The sequence below is a fragment of the Balaenoptera physalus genome (genome assembly GCF_965194825.1).
Source record: "Balaenoptera physalus genome assembly, chromosome: 7".
NCBI lineage: Eukaryota > Metazoa > Chordata > Mammalia > Artiodactyla > Balaenopteridae > Balaenoptera > Balaenoptera physalus.
Window position 1 is genome coordinate 93,921,905 of NC_138886.1, and position 16,272 is coordinate 93,938,176.

General features: G+C 41.8%; 1 protein-coding gene across 5 annotated transcripts in view; it reads right to left on the reverse strand.

The window, feature by feature from the left end:
- Positions 1-14,539, reverse strand: part of LOC309664476 (contactin-associated protein-like 2) — a 115,540-nt gene extending 101,001 nt beyond the window's left edge. For 3 of the 5 annotated variants that reach the window (XR_014265798.1, XR_014265800.1, XM_082469993.1), the window contains exon 1: positions 80-319. Coding sequence is in view for 1 of the 5 variants with exons in the window: in XM_082469993.1 (XP_082326119.1) it covers positions 80-247 (168 nt within the window). In the remaining 4 variants the exon portion in view is untranslated. Of the gene's footprint in view, positions 1-79; positions 320-14,516 lie in introns of those variants that run through there. The other 2 variants (XR_014265788.1, XR_014265789.1) reach the window with 2 other exon arrangements.
- Between the last annotated feature and the right edge of the window lie 1,733 nt (positions 14,540-16,272).

Below are 16,272 nucleotides of genomic sequence, written 5' to 3' on the forward strand. Positions count from 1 at the left end.
AAGCATTGCTCAAGATCCAGGAATACATTTCACAGCAGATGAAGTGAGGCAATGGGCCCTTGGAATTCACTAGTCTTACCTGAAGCAGCAGGCTTGATAGAATGGTGGAATGGCCTTCTGAAGACTCAGTTACAGGGCTGGCTATGTGACAATACCTCTGCTTGTCCCAGGGCAAGGTTCTCCAGAGGGTTGTATATGCTCTGAATTGGAGTCCAATATATGGTCCTCTTTCTTCCATAGCCAGCATTCTCGGGTCCAGGAATTTTAAGGGACAAAAATGAGAATAGTTATTTTCAACTCTTCAGTATTATCCCTAGTGACCCACTATCCAATTTTTGCTTTTTGTTCCTGTGACCTTATGCTCTGCTGTTCTTAGTTCCAAAGGGGAAAATGCTTCTACCAGGAGACACAGCAATGATTCCAAAGAACTGGGAGTTAAGACTAACACCCAGCTACCTTGGGCTCCTCATGCCTCTGAATCAACAGAAAAAGAAGGAAAGTAAAGTGTTTGTTGATACAAGGATACTACTTGCGGACTACTCTTCCACACGGAAGTAAGGAAAAGTGTATCTGGATATAGTAGATCGCTTAAGGCATCCCTTAGTATTACCATGTTCTTTGATTAAGCTCAGTGGAAAACTGCAACAACCCAGTCTAGGCAGGGCTACTAATGACCCAGACTATTCAAGAAGGAAGGATTTGGTCACCCACCAGGGAAGAACCACGATCTGCTGAGGTGCTTGCTGAAGATAGAAAGAATACAGAATGGGTATAAGAAAGTAGTTACAAAGACCAGCTATAACTGACCACTTACAGAAACGAGGACTGTAATTGTCATGAGTACACCATTTTTTTTTGCTATGAATATATTTGTGTTAAGTGTGTATTTGTTTTTTCTCTCTCATATTCCCTTATTATGTAACATGAGTTGTATTGATTTTATATCATAATATGTAAGTACTCTTAATTTTACATTATAGTACTTTAAGTTATATCACAAGGATTTACCTCCTCTTCTGGGGATAGAGTTAGTGTATTTTGATTGGACTCAGAATTGTTGTATCATATTAAGTGGAATTAAGACCTTGTTATTGTCTTATTTGGGGATTAAGTAAGATTTGAGGAGCTGCATATGGGTGTCATGTTGACACAGGGTCGACTTGTGATGATTAGTTTCATGTGTCAACTTAACTGGCTATGGGGGACCCAGATTAAAAATTATTTCTGGGTATATTTTGTGAGGGAATTTCCAGGTGAAATTAGCATTGAAATTGGTGGACTCAGTAAAGTTGATTGCCCCCCCCCCAATGTGGGTGGACATCATCCAGTCTGTTGAGGGCTTGAATAGAACAAGAGCTGGGGGAAGGAAGAATTTGCCCCTTTTTCCTGCCTCATGGTGTGAGGTGAGATATTTCATCTTCTCCTGACCTCAGACTGGAATTTATATCACCACCTCCCCTGGTTCTCAGGCCATTGGACTAGGATTGAATTATATCACTAGCTTTCTGGGGTCTCCAGTTTACAGATGGCAGACTGTGCGATTTCTCAGCTTCCATTATCATAAGAGCTAATTCCCTGTTACAAACACATGCATGTATTCTATAGGTTCTGCTTCTTTGGAGAATTCTGACTAATACAACATGTATCCACCATTGTAATATCACACAGAATACTTTTACTGACCTAAGAATCCCCTGTGTTCCACCTATTCAACCTACTCTTCCCTTCCTCCTCCCAAACCCCCAACAACCACTGATCTTTTTATGGTCTCCATAGCTTTGCCTTCTAAAATATCATATAGTTAAGAATTATACAGTACGTAGCCCTTTCAGATTGGTTTATTTCACCTAGTAATATGCATTTAAGTTCCTCCATGTCTTTTCATGGGTAGTTTATTTCCTTTTATTGCTGAATAATATTCCATTGTATGAATGTGGAACAGGTTTTTGTTTGTTTGTTTGTTTTTAATCCATCCATCTATGGAAGGGCACCTTGGTTGCCTCTAATTTTTGGCAATTATGAACAAAGCTGCCACAATCATTCATGTGCAGGCTTTTGTATGGATGTAAATTTTCAGCTCTTTGGGGTATATACCAAAGAGCTTGATTGCTGCATTTTATGGTAAATGTATATTTACTCTTTTATTAAACTGCCAAACTGTCTTCCAAAGAGTCGGTACCATTTTGCATTCCCTACAGCAATCATGAGAGTTCCTATTGCTCTGCATCCTCACCAGCATTTGGTGTTGTCAGTGTTCTGAATTTTTGTCCTCTTCATAGCTGCATAGTGGTTTCTCATTGTTGTTTTAATTTGCAGTTCTCCAAACACATAAGGTGTTGAGCATCTTTTCATATGCCTATTTGATATTTTATATCTTCTTTACTGAGGTGTCAGTTTAGGTTTTTTGTCCACTTTTAATCAGGTTGTCCTCTTTTTTTAGTGGTAAGCAGTAAATGTTCTTTGTATATTTTCATACCAATCCTTTATCTGATTTGTCTTTTACAAATTTTTTCTCCCCATCTATGACTTGACTTCCCATTCTCTTGATACTCATATCTTTTTAAAGTTTTTTTTCTTTTCTTTGTGTGTTTGTTTTGAATAATGTATATTGCTTTTTGTTCAGTTAACTAATTCTTTTCTGCAATGTCTAATCTACTGTTAATTCTATCCAATGTACTTTTAATCTCAGCTATTTTAGTTTTAATCTCTAAAACTTTGATTTGCTTTTTTAAAAATACCTTCCTTTACATGTCCAATCCCTCCTGTAGCTTCTTGAAAATATGAAATATAATTATAATATCTACTTTAGTTTTGTTGTCTACTAATGCTTTAATTTTTCTATTTCTGGGTCAGTTTTAATTAGGTTTTTTTTCCCTTCATTGTGGTTCGATATTCCTGCTTCTTGATATACCTGGTAATTTTTTTATTGGATGACAGTCACTGTAGATTTTCCTTTTCTGGTGCTAAATATTTTAGTATTTCTGTACATATTCTTGAACTTTGTTCTGGGATGCAGTTAAATTACTTAAAAATAATTTTATCCTTCTGAGTCTTGCTTTTAAGCTTTTTAGGTGGAACCCAAGTAATGTTTAGACCATGTTAAGTTTTTCCCCACATTTCAGGATTGAAAACTATTCTGAATACTCATGTATTAAACAGTTTTCCATTCTAGCTGGGAAGACCAGGCTTTCTTTTTTTTTTTTCCCTTTGTGAGTGTTAAGAACTTGTTCCTTCTGATACATCCAGGTGGTTCTTTCCCTGCCATGAGTAGTGTTCTTACATGCATATGCCCATCTGTACTCATAGGCCTCTGTAATCTAGTTTCCATTCACCTATCCTGCTTCTCATCCCTTCATTCACTCTTCCACATTCACAGTGGGGCTTGTTTAATTTCTAGAACAAGCCTGGCTCTTTGCACACAATTTTTATTGCTTCTGCTTAGAATGTGCTTCCTCAGCCTGGCTTGACTGGCTCCAAAATGGCATTCAACTCTGAACAGGAATATCACCTTTTCTTATGCAAGTAAGGTTCCCCAATTTTCTCTCTAACACTGTTTCTTGCCTTCAAATCATTTTGAGATTCAAAAAAACTTGTTCATGTGTTTTTTAAAATTTTGCTTTCCTAGCTATCTTACCCAGGAGTAGATAACTACATGGGGACAGAAACTCTAGAAAAGAGATAATTTAATGATGAGCTTTCTTTATTCGTCATATTTTATACTGTTAGAAGAATGAGGCTAGCAACTGAATTCTGTCCCCCCAAAATTCATATATTCAAGCTCTATCAAAGTGATGGTATTTGGAGATGAGGCCTTTGGCAGGTAATTAGATTAAATGATGTCATGAGGATTAGGCTCTATTAGTGCCCCTGTAAGAGGAAACCAGAGAGTTTTTTCTGTCTCTCTCCACCATGTGAGGACACAGTGAAAAGACAGTTGTCTGCAAGCCAGGAAGAGAGCCCTCACCAGGCACTGAATTGGCCAGTACCGTGACCTTAGACTTCCAAGCCTCTAGAACTGTGAGTTGTTAAAGTCACCAAGCCTATAGTATTATGTTATGGCAGCTTGAGCTATAAGAGTACTAAATGGAAGAGACATGGAGGAACCCTAAACACATATTGCTAAATGAAAGAGGCCAAACTGAAATGGATACATACTGTATGATTTCAGCTATATGACATCCTGGAAAAGGTAGGGCACTTAAACTATTCTGTATGATACTGTAATGGTCAATGCTTGTCATACATTCGTCCAAACCCATAGGATATGCAACAGAGTAAACTGTAATGTAAACTATGGATATTAGTTAATAGGAATGTATGAACTTTGGCTCATCAATTGTAAAAAATGCCCCACACTAATGCAAGACGTTAATAATAGGGGAAACTTTGGTTTGGGGAATAGATGTGAGGGGGTGTATGGGAACTCTATACTCTGCTCAAATTCTCTTTCAACTTAAAACTACTCTAAATATAGGCTACCAATTTATTTAAACAAAATAAATCTAAGTTGCCTCATCATATTGTGAGGTTATTACCATCTTACAGTTTTTCTATTTGACCTACTTCTTTAATGTTCATTTCTATCTTCTTTTATCCTTGTAAAAAATATATCAAATGTTTTGTACTATTTCACCTCCCAGCCTATTATCTTTTTAGTTATATGTCTTTCACAAACTTTCATTGGAAACTACATTAGATATCCTTGACTTATTACACTCTATGCCCATTACTATTTTCACCACCTCCCTAGTAATGCTTGAACCTTGGCTATGACCCATTGTCACCTCTGGACAAATAGTTTCTGCTCTATTTTCTGTCTTCTGTCCTTCTGGGCCACGTCTATCTACCATCATTACCCAAAGAACTGACTTTACAGATTCTATATGCCAGTGTGTAAGACTTGCAGTGTTTTAAGAAGTATCCCAACTTCATGATGATGATTTGGGGTCATTACCGAAGCACTCAGGATCATACACACTATCTTAAGGTAGTTTTATAGGACAACGCACATTGGTATTTTCCTCCTATTAACAGACTAGGAAACTGTGGGTTGATCTGCAGATATTTTGATTAAGAAAGCAGGATATGAACTCTGCTTCTTTGCTGGGGTACTTGGCACTGCTCCTTCTCTTGCTGGGACATATTTTGCGCCTTTACAGCCTGGCATCTAGGCGTCCTGATCAGATTAATGTTTGGCTTCATTGGATACGTTGACCAGTCTGATTGATATTCTGGTACATACAGGGTACTTGGTCATGGTTGCTCACCTCTGAACCTCAGCTTCATCACCTGCAAAGTGCAACTAATAGCACATCCGCTTTGTGGGGTTTTTATGGATTTGGCAAGCGTCATAGTGCCTGGCACGTGCTAGAGACTCAGATGATGCAGTAATTACCCAAATTTGCATTTTCAGTGGATCCTTCCCACCTGGAGAAGGTGACTCACGGCCTTGGGGGAGGAAGAGCAGGACAAACAGCAAGGGCAGCAAGGGCCAAGGCAAGGAGGTGAGAACTGACATGCAAGGGGGCCTCATGCTGGTATCACCAGAGGGCCCAGAGTGAGCCAGGATGTGGGGAGAGACTGGCCGGTCAGTAAGACCAGGCCAAGAAGGGCCGTGTGAGGGGGCTTATCTTTTACCTTGTGGTAGAGGCCATCCAAAGGAGAAAGTGGAAGATGGGTAGGTATAGACTTCTCCCTTAGGAATTGTCCTCGGGGTCTGTTTATCTCTTGGCAGGGTCCATTCAATGAGTTGGCCCCTCCAGCACATTCTAGAGAGGACTGGCCATGTCTGACCCTCTGGAGATACAGCCCTGACCTCCTGGCCACCTCACTGAGGAGAGGGCTCATGGGGGAATGGGAATCAGCCTCACTCTGCATCTGTCCACCAGTCCTGCACCCTGGACTCCAGGACCACTCACTTGCAAGAGACACATCCAGCTGCCAGAGGAAGTGACATTTCCTGACTCATCTGGCTAAGAATGAGCAGAGTATTGCTGACCATTCCAGGGGAGTAGCTGCCACAGAAGATCAGGATGGGTACAAGCCATGGAAGATCAGAAGGAACAAAGGTCAGTCCACGTGGGAGTTCACATGGGCGCCTCACAGTCACCAACATGCCCTCGAGTTTCCCTTCCAGCCCAACACACACTCCACCTGCCCACAGTCGCCTGTGCCACCATCACACAGCCCCACAGAGCTCCAAACATCCTCAAACACACAAACTCCCTACCTATAAGCAGATGCCTGTGTGCCCAGAACCCTCCTGCTCCAGTATACATGCACTACAAACCCCAATAAAATCACAGCCACAGTCTTGAATACAAAAACACACCCCCAACGGCCCCCGATAATCAAACACCTAAATCCTCATATCCCACAAAAATCCACCCAACCCCATATAACCCCCCAATGCAAACACACAAACCCTTCAACAACAGCCAAATACATTCAAACCAAACTCACATACTTCTTAATATAAGACACAACCCCCCAAATCCAAATATAACACATACAGTCCCCCCACAGCTGTGAACATCCACGTATGTACAATGCCTCAGAAGCTGAGACAAACACAAAATACCATCAGAGAGACACAATGTTTCCAACCTTCTCCTAAATACTCCCCCCACAACACATGATGAACTCACACCCCCAATACAAACATACACCCATCTCCCTCTTGAGATACTATAAACAGCCTCTGTCACATCCCCTGATTATACACACACAGCTAGCAACCCCAATTTACACTGACAACCCCAGTCTCTGCAAATTCCTCCACACCAAAAATACACTCCCTAAACTCTTACCCTACAGGATGAGCATATGTTTAACCCCTATACTCTGAATACACACAGATCCAACACACAAAACATTAAAATGCATACCCCTACCTCTTCTCAAATGCCTGCACACACAGCCTCAAAACACCCAGAACCAGCCCCACCACCCAGCCGCACCATGCTACACTAACCGTACACTCATAAAGGCACTCAGGCCCCTCATCTCTCCCCAGATCACACATACACAGTCTCTACACAGCTTTACTATTACCCCAAACCGTCCTATACGGCAAACATACATCCATGAGCTCCCCACACAGCCCTAACCCATGACAGAGGCAGCTCTACCAGGGGCATCATGGCACCCCGAGCGGGCAAATGCCGCTGAGGTAAGTGCCTCCTATGTTGCTGCAATTCTTGCTGCTGTTGCAAATCATCCCTTGACCCCACCGAGGCTGACTGGGACACCCTAAACGGGAAGTGGCAGCATATGAGTCAGGGAAGAGGAAAACTCCCTTCCAGGTATTCCCTGTCACCATCCATTGCACCAAAACATCGGATGACCAGCATGAACAAGAAACAGAGACATGTAACTATACCATGATAGAAATGCAAATTTTTCTAGAAAAAATTTGTCCAAGGGAAGGGGGAGAACTGTGTTCCCCCTAATTATAAAGCCATGCTGTTACAATTCAAAGAAACGTCAGATACAGTACAACAGGCATTGGACTGCATCCATGTTGTAGCTAGATATGAGAAAGATAATTTTTCTGAAGCGCCAAATCTCGCTTGCCCCTAAAGGCATATGGGCCCCGCTGCCCCATCGGCCAGGAACCCAACAGAGGACCCTTAAGGGATATAGGGGCTTCTGGGGCCCTTACTGGTCTCCACCAAGGGGTGGTGCTTCACACAGCTCCACCCTTCATGGGATGACTAACAGACCTCCCTGTATTGGCAGCTCTGGAGATCGGGGTCCCTAATGACGTAACCCTGGGACAGCCCAAGCACAAGGTAGAAATTTTTGCTCAGGCGTTACAGACTCTTTAGCAGAATGGAGTGATGGGCAGCTGTCACCTCCCCGAATCCTGTACCCTGACCTCTGCCAAGGCCTCTGCCTTAGGGACCTGACAGATCCCTGGAGCGTGGCCCTCCTCTGGGACAACTGCCCATATACTTCTCTAATTATCCTTGGGACACACATAAACAACTTGTCTTATGGCTCTCATTGACAACTGGAGCTCAAATTACAGTGCTTCCTGGGAAACCCTTCAATTATAAGCAAGGGCCACACGTTAGATTACAACGCATAATAGTCAGTGGAGTGGAAAGCATTCAACTTCCATTGAATGTCACTACTGAAACAATCTTTATTAAAATCGTTTAGTGGTGGTAGCCCCTTTGGCCCTACCCTTTCCCGTTACAGCTATGGATGCCCTGATGTACCGCAACGCCATTTGGAACAAACCCAAATCCCTGGTCTTCCTGGTGGAAGCTGAATATTGGGAGCCCATAAGACTGCCACCTAAGACAGCAAATATCCCCCAATAACATGTATGACAGGGGGCTGTGGGATTGCAGCCCAAAATTCAAAATTTATGACAAGAAGAAGTCATTAAACACACCATTTCTCCTTTTCAATTCCCCCATTTGGCTGCTATTAAAGCCTGCTCTTAATGAGTGGTGCCTTATAAGCAACTACTGAAATAGCAATGCTGATCCCCACTATTAAGGCTCCCATTTCCAACACTGTCCAGTTAATTAAGGATATCCAAAGGGCTCCAGGGAATTACTTTGCTGTGACAATCTAGCTATTATGTTCTATTCAGTACCAGTTATTGAGGAGTCCCAGCTGCAGTCTACTTTTACTGCAGAAGGCACCCAGTGTGTTTTAACCTGTCTGCCTACTGGCTATCTTAACAGCCCAGCTATTGCCCACAGTCTTTGCTGGCAAGACCTGGTGTCCCCTTGCACCGTCTGGCACTATACTGATGTTCTAATCCAGAGCCCCTCAGGACATTGGTGCACGAGGCCCTAACATGGTTGGTGACCCATCTATAACATACAGCTGGGCTGCTGCCCCACAGAAAATTCAAGGGCTCTCCACAACTATTACATTTCTGGGCATTAACTGATCCTCTAAAAGCCAGGAAATTCCTCTTGCAGCTAAACCTCAGCTGTTAACTATTCAGCCCCCCAACACACTATAGCAAGCCCAACTCGTCTTACTTAGGTCTCTTCACACTCCGGAGGCAACAAATACCACACTTGTCCATCATTCGTAGACCCATTTATGCAGCCACGTACAAACCCTCCATATTTTACTGGCGAAGAGCTAAACAATAAGCTTTATAGCAGGCACAAAGGTCAATTAGTCAAGCCCTCCCACTGGTTCCCCCTGGCTGCTCCTTCTGGGCTGAGAATGGACTATGAGTCCCTTTGGACTAACACAGCTCCTCCTAGCTGCCTGTGGGCTTCTGGACCAGCCGGCTGCTCCCTACACCACTACACCCCCTCAGAACCGATTTGGGAACTGGTTCGTTGGTTTTGGTCTTGGTTTGGTGTGCACTGATGCCAGAGTTTGCTTGCGTATTTTGCGTTTTGGTGTACACAATGGGAAATACTCCATCTACCCTGAAGGAGAGCCCTTTGGGGCCTATATTAGATAAATGGGTGAAACGTAGCCCTGAGCCTATGACTAAGAAACACATGATATACTATTGTAATAGGGTGCGGACCCAAAATATAGGATCAGAAGGGCGGTAGCCCCTGAATGGCTCACTCAACTTTTATAGGATCTCGCAGTTACAAGTGTTTTGCAAAACAGCAAGCTGAACCGGCAGTTGTTCCAACTGCCCACTCTCCCCCCATGCCGCCATCATATTCACCACCTCCTGTTTCCCCTACCCACGGGGATCAAATAGAAGTTTCTGTGTTAACCCCCAGAGCACAGGAGCCGGATTTAGTATCACCATCTAAGACTCCACAGGCCACCCAATTTGGACCGGGAGCCACTTCCACAGCAGGGCAATTTCCCTTGTGCTGACAACCTATAAGAGGCCTGGCGACGCCCTTGGACTTGAGGCGTCCGATTCTAATTTCCCCACAGGAGCCCCAGGGAACTTTGACAGTGGGGAACGAGTTGATTGACTCTCCAATAGATACCACTCCCCAAACCCTCCCTGTTTATCTTAAGAGGCTTGTAAATATTAAACAAAGGGGAAACAAAGTCATCCTAGGAAAAACTTGCCTGTATCTTTGAGATGCAAACATCCTTTCTGGTCTTCTCCGGAACCCTCATCTCTGCCATCTTTTAAAAATGCATCTTTTTAAAAGAGGGTAAAGTAATTTAGAAGTTGACTTATCAAGGATAAATAAAAAACCTAAGTGTCTTTTCTGTAAAAATTCAGCCATCTAGACAAGTGAGTTTGATTTTTTCCATCTGTCAGAAACCTAATTTGAATCCAACCTCTTTTTGTAAACTGATGGGTTTCACGTGGCTGTACCTGACTCCCTGCTGAAATTTGGAAATGACAACTATGACGTCTCTGTATGTTTGTGTCCTCGTATGTGTCTTTGTCTTTGGATAACATTGCTGAGGTTGATTTGTGGATGAACTCTATTTAATTGGCTTAAAGAAAAGTGAGCACTTACAAACCAAACTATTCTAAATACAAGGGAAGTTGAGCTAAATGAGCTTCAGGTTCATGTGAACTGGGAAATATTCAGTATTAATTAAGACCTGGTACTAACGTTCGTTTGTTGATCTAATTAATATAGACATGCTGTTAGAGTCATCAACATTAAGTATAATACTTTTATTGTGCCTAGGTTTAATATAAGCTAAATAAAATCTTGTTATATCTATTGCAAATTTGTCAGCAAGGAAATAACTTGATGTGAAGAAGCTTTTAAGGAAAGAAAATGCAAATGAAATAAGAGCTTTAGGTGAACTTTTAAAAATACTTATCTTGGCCTTCCCTGGTGGTGCAGTGGTTGAGAATCTGCCTGCCAATGCAGGGGACACGGGTTCGAGCCCTGGTCTGGGAAGATCCCACATGCCGCGGAGCGACTAGACCCGTGCGCCACACCTACTGAGCCTGCGCGTCTGGAGCCTGTGCTCCGCAACAAGAGAGGCCGAGACAGTGAGAGGCCCGCGCACCGCGATGAAGAGTGGCCCCCACTCGCCGCAAATAGAGAAAGCCTTTGCACAGAAACGAAGACCCAACACAGCCAAAAATAATAAATAAAAATTAAAAAAAAAAAAAACTTATCTTTTAGGAAGGTCTATCTAAAATTAGTCTCTCCAGCTATTTGACCACTTGAAAGTCAGAATTGTGCTAAAATAAGTGACAGAAGGTTTATGGAAAGTGGACCCTGAAAAAAAGAGTTCTGTACGTGGTCAGGATTGACTAAGTTTAAAATAAGTTTAATTGAGTCAATAAATTTTAAAAGTAAGATGGTGCAAAACTTGAATTTCGCTTTTCTCTCTGTTAAGAAGACAAGGTTTCTTAAGATTTTGGCCTGCCTTTGATACCAGATTTTAAGTTTTTCTACCTTTTAAGAGATCTGTTCTGTACTTGCCTTTGAAATCTTTTATTGTTACTTTGGCTAACTGAATAACTATTGTTTCACAGTGACATGTGATCCTATCTGACTGTTTTAAACCCTTTTCTTATTTTTCGGACAAAACTTCCCAAATCAAATTATAATGAAGTTCCTTGGAGCTCTAGCTAACTTTGGGGTGCTTCAAAGGGCCCCTGAAACATCCCAAAGAGAGATATTAACTAATTCGGTTGACTTGGTATGTTGAATTACACGGGAAGTGTTGTGAAATAAGCAATAAATCTTCTTAGGTTACATTGTATGCCAAATGATACAGGTATTCTATAGATTATATGGAGTTCCTAAAATTTGGTATGTCCTGGTAAAATGTTACCAGTCAGAATTCTCTTTATTATCGGAAAGTGTTGCATGTCACCGCAGTAACCACGTTACTTTGTCAATTGCATCGTAATCAGATTTAAACGTGCCTTCTCTGTTTCTTTTCAAGTAGCCAAATGTATGTCTCAGCCCACTCATCTTTGTAAAAATAGACATAGAAGTCTTTCAAATGCTGTTTTAGCAGGAAGTTACTGATGTGTATGTGCCGTTTACAGTGATTCTGTATATACTCCCCAGCTTCAAAAACACTTAGAACTGCTGCTGTGGTTTCTGGAAGTCAGTTGTTGGTTCCTCAATTACACCTGTGCAGCTCGGGTCTGAGTTCTTAAAGAATAGTTAACTTTTAAAGGAGTTTCTTTATCAAAAGAGCAGTTTGATTATATCCATGGTTTTTGCTGGGTTAACATTGGCTTCAGTTAAATCGATTCAATTATAAAGTAAGTATAACTATGGTGAAGAAGCTTGTCTCATTTTAAAATGCTGAATCACATTTTATTTCTTGAATTAATGCGATAGAAACGTCAAAATTCCGGACCACTGGAATATGCCAACTTTTTTGTTTTGGGGTTGTGTGTATAGTTTTTGTTGTGCTGATTTGTTTGCTTGTTTTTTAAAGAAACTGAAACTGCTATGTCTGCTATTGGAAAAAAATGCTTTGTTTTGCTCTGAAGATTCTGAAATTATTCAGGCATATCGTGGTTCATAGATTACAAGGAATAATGCTAGTTAAATGCCAATGAACTATTTTTACTCTTTTTATACGAAATGTACAAATTTCCGGGGGGGGGGGGGTGATGGTGGCAGCGGTGCCTCTTAACTACCTTATGTAAAACACTTGAACATTTTCATCAATATTGCCATCATCTGTTTAATACTCCCAGTATATTTTCTCAACGTGTTTACCTAAAGTTGTATGGAATGACATAATAAGCAATAAAATCTGAATTACACCCCCCCCCCAAAAAAAAGTGCCTTTTAAGTCTTTCGTCATTGTACACAGTTATGGTTTCACTCTGATGCTTTTGCAAAAATGCTTCCTCTTCGAGAAGATTTATAGAAGGGACCTTCGGATAAATACAAGTTTCTGGTTTTCAGACCATAAAGGTGAACTGGGTAAGATCTTGAAGAATTCTAATGGGAAAACTGATGGCTTCATAAAGCTGTTAACAAAAACGATTAGTTGCACATAACTGGGTAAACTGGTGACTATGGTTATAATTTTTATGGTTTCCATCTGAAAAATGACTGTTTTAAATCTGTGTTTTCCAGGTGTAAGCAAAACTCTCCCCTTAAACTAATTATGACTTACAGTAATTTGTTAAATTATACCCTTGTAAGCAGAATTGAAACATTTATCTTTTTCTCTCTACCTGGTTGATCCTGCCAGTAGCGTATGCTTGTCTCAAAGATTAAGCCGTGCATGTCTAAGTATGCACTGCTGGTACACTGAAACAGCGGATGGCTCACTAACTCAGTTATGGTACCTCTGGTCGCTCGCTATTGCAATTGGATTACAAGTAGTTATACTGATCATTGTTCTTTGTTTCCAGATTGTTTGCTCTTTGTGTCTCCCTGCTGCACTGTGTCTTTGTTAACGTTACTAGCTGCATTACTTACTTATATCCTGTCTATTTTATAAGATTGGTGTCTCTTACAGTACCCAGTATGTAACCAGGCCTCCAACAATACTTCTATGGCTAAACATCTTGAGGAAATAGATCACATTTATAACATAAAATAATTGTAATAGTGTGATTCTAGGTATGGGAGGAAGCAACAAGGGAAAATGTCTCCTGGGTCATAATTAGATAGAGGATCCAGAGGATCTTTAATTATCAATAGGGCCTAGTCCAAAAACTAGCACCTGGAGTGGCATATCAAGAATTCTCCCCTGACCTGGGATGAGCCTCCCAGCACCATGGGACAAAATTTGATCCTGAAGTGTCTCCCAAATATTGGTCAAAATCCTGACCAAGAGGAGAGGATCTGAGAAATGGAATATTGCCTGACACATCAGTCATTAGCGATTGCAGCCCTCCAACGTGAGCCGGTGAGCCCTGACGAAACTCAGGATATGAGAATATAGGATACAGGCCCCGGGTAGCTGAGGTACATATCAAATGAATGATTTCAGTGAGCCCAGACTCTTGCATCTTCCCATACATAGAAAACTGCTAAATTCCTTACCTTGAGGTGCTGCTTCCCAGGCTTGAAGCTCTCAAAATTTCCGTCAAATAGATCGTAACTCTCAACTTTTAGGCTGAGAATATATTTTTAAGGCTACAGGTGTAAAGGAGACACTTTCCAGAGAGGAACAAAAAAAAAAAAACAACGTTTGGAACACTGGCACCGATGGTGGACACTCCCGGAAAGTTCCATCTGACGAAGCAATTAGAAGGGCCGTCACCCCTTTTTCCACAAGACTGTGGAATGGACATTGACAGTAGGGAACTGGAACAGGGAGGAGCCAAATCTGACTACACGTTGGATCTGTTTCTTTGACTTTAACCTTTGCCTTCCGCTGCTTTTGTTCACTAAAAGGATACTGTCTGTACATAATGGCCTGCCTCGGGGAACCCTGTTCCTCTGCCTGAATGTTAAACCAAAGTGCCTTTGTTCAGGGAAACATACGGACTCTGTCCACCTGTGGATGGCTGCAATTAAGAAGAAATTAACACATCCCCTCCCTGAGGCTGGCCATTCCAGGGGATATTCGCAAAACTTATGGCCCTTTTACTTTACCTCCTCATCTCCTCCCCATCTCTGTGCTATAAAACAAACTGGCATCCAAACCCCGATAAGATGGTTATTTTGAGACTTTAGTCCGCCGTCTTCTCGGTCTGCTGGCTTTCCGAATAAAGTCATATTCCTTGCCTCAACACCTCATCTCCGACTTATTGGCCTGTCGTGCGGCAAGCACAGCAAGCTTGGACTTGGTAACATCTTTACTCAGGACACGGTGTCACAAAATGGGACATTGTTTTCTGTTTGTTTTGTTTTTGTGTTTGTTTTTGTTTTGGGCTGCGCCACGTGGCTTGTGGGATCTTAGTTCCTCGACCAGAGATCGAACCCACGCTCCCTGCAGTAGAAGCTCGGAGTCCTAAGCAATGGCCTACCAGGGAATTCCCATGGGACACTGTTACCTTGCAGTCATGGTCCTCACCTTTGTGAGACAGAGGTAGTAGTGTAGCAGGATTGAGAACGTTGTAAAGTTTAAGATAAGGATTAGGTGCTGAAAGCAGGATTTCACAGGAAGTGAATCTAGTGACACTTGCAGTGAAACGTTGTCAATTCAGAGTTAAGAAGACTGTGGACAATGTGTGGAGTTTGCAAATAAACTTCATTTTCTAGAGTCAAATCTGCCAAGGCTTCCACTAAATTTGCAGTTGTGGCTATAACCTTAAGACAACTGAGATAGGCATAAGCAACTGACTCAAGTTGCATGCTATAATAGGCAAAAGGCCTATGTTTACTACCATGCTCACATAGTTCCGCGGGGCCTGATTATGCCATTCATGCACAAATCAAGTAAAAGGTTTTGAATAACCTAAAGTTAATCTATTAGTTAGAGATCTCTTTGCTAACTTAAAAGGGCTAATATATTTTGCCTCCAGTGGAGATCTCACCTTAAAGTTTCCGGATCAACCTGAACCTGATCATTTGGGTAACCCTAAGGCAGGCAGCTCTTGCAGTGCTTGTTTTAGCCTTATAAAAGCCTGCTTATGTTTATCTTCCCAAGCAAAGGATTCAGGGACTAAATCTTTAATAAGTTCATAGAGTGGAAGAGGTAACAGAGAAAAATTTGGAACCCAGAGCTTGCAATAACCAGCTAAACCTAGAAATCCACAATGCTAGCACTTAGTTGTGAGTCTAGGAAGTTCCTGTATCAGCCTAATTCTCCCTGGAGATAGCTGAATTCCTTCAGTGCTTAGATTATGTCCTAGGTAATGAACAGAGTCTAGAGATAATTGTAATTTTTCCTTTGTGTTCTTTCTCAGCTAACTGTTGCAGCAAATCAATGGAATCTTTTATGCATGCCTTATGGAATCTTTACAGTAGCTGAGTACAGCAGGAGGTTATCTCCATACGGTAAAAAGGTTGATTTCTCAGGGAACTAGAGGGTACTTAAATCTTGGTGAGGTACTTGGGAGAAAAAAGAAGGGGTCCCAGTGAACCCTTGAGGCATAAAAGTGCAGGTATATTGTTGATTGTTGCAAGTAAAGGCAGATAGATATTGGCTGTTGGGTCTCCGGGATGCTGAAGAAAGGTGAACAAAGGTCTCCAACAGTAAACCATTCCAAGTCAGTTGAAACTTGTGACAGAAGGGTGGCTAGGTTTGGAACAACAGGAAAACAGGGAATAACTATTTTTATTAACGGCTCCCAAGTCCTGGACAAATCACCATCCTGCCAGGTTTCCAACCAGGCAAGATTGGCATGCTGCAGGGACGAGTACAGGAATGACTACCTCCCGGGAAATTAAGTTTTCTACAGTAGGTGTGAGACCTTGTATGACCGCAGGCTTTAACAGTTGTTGAGGAAACCTAGGG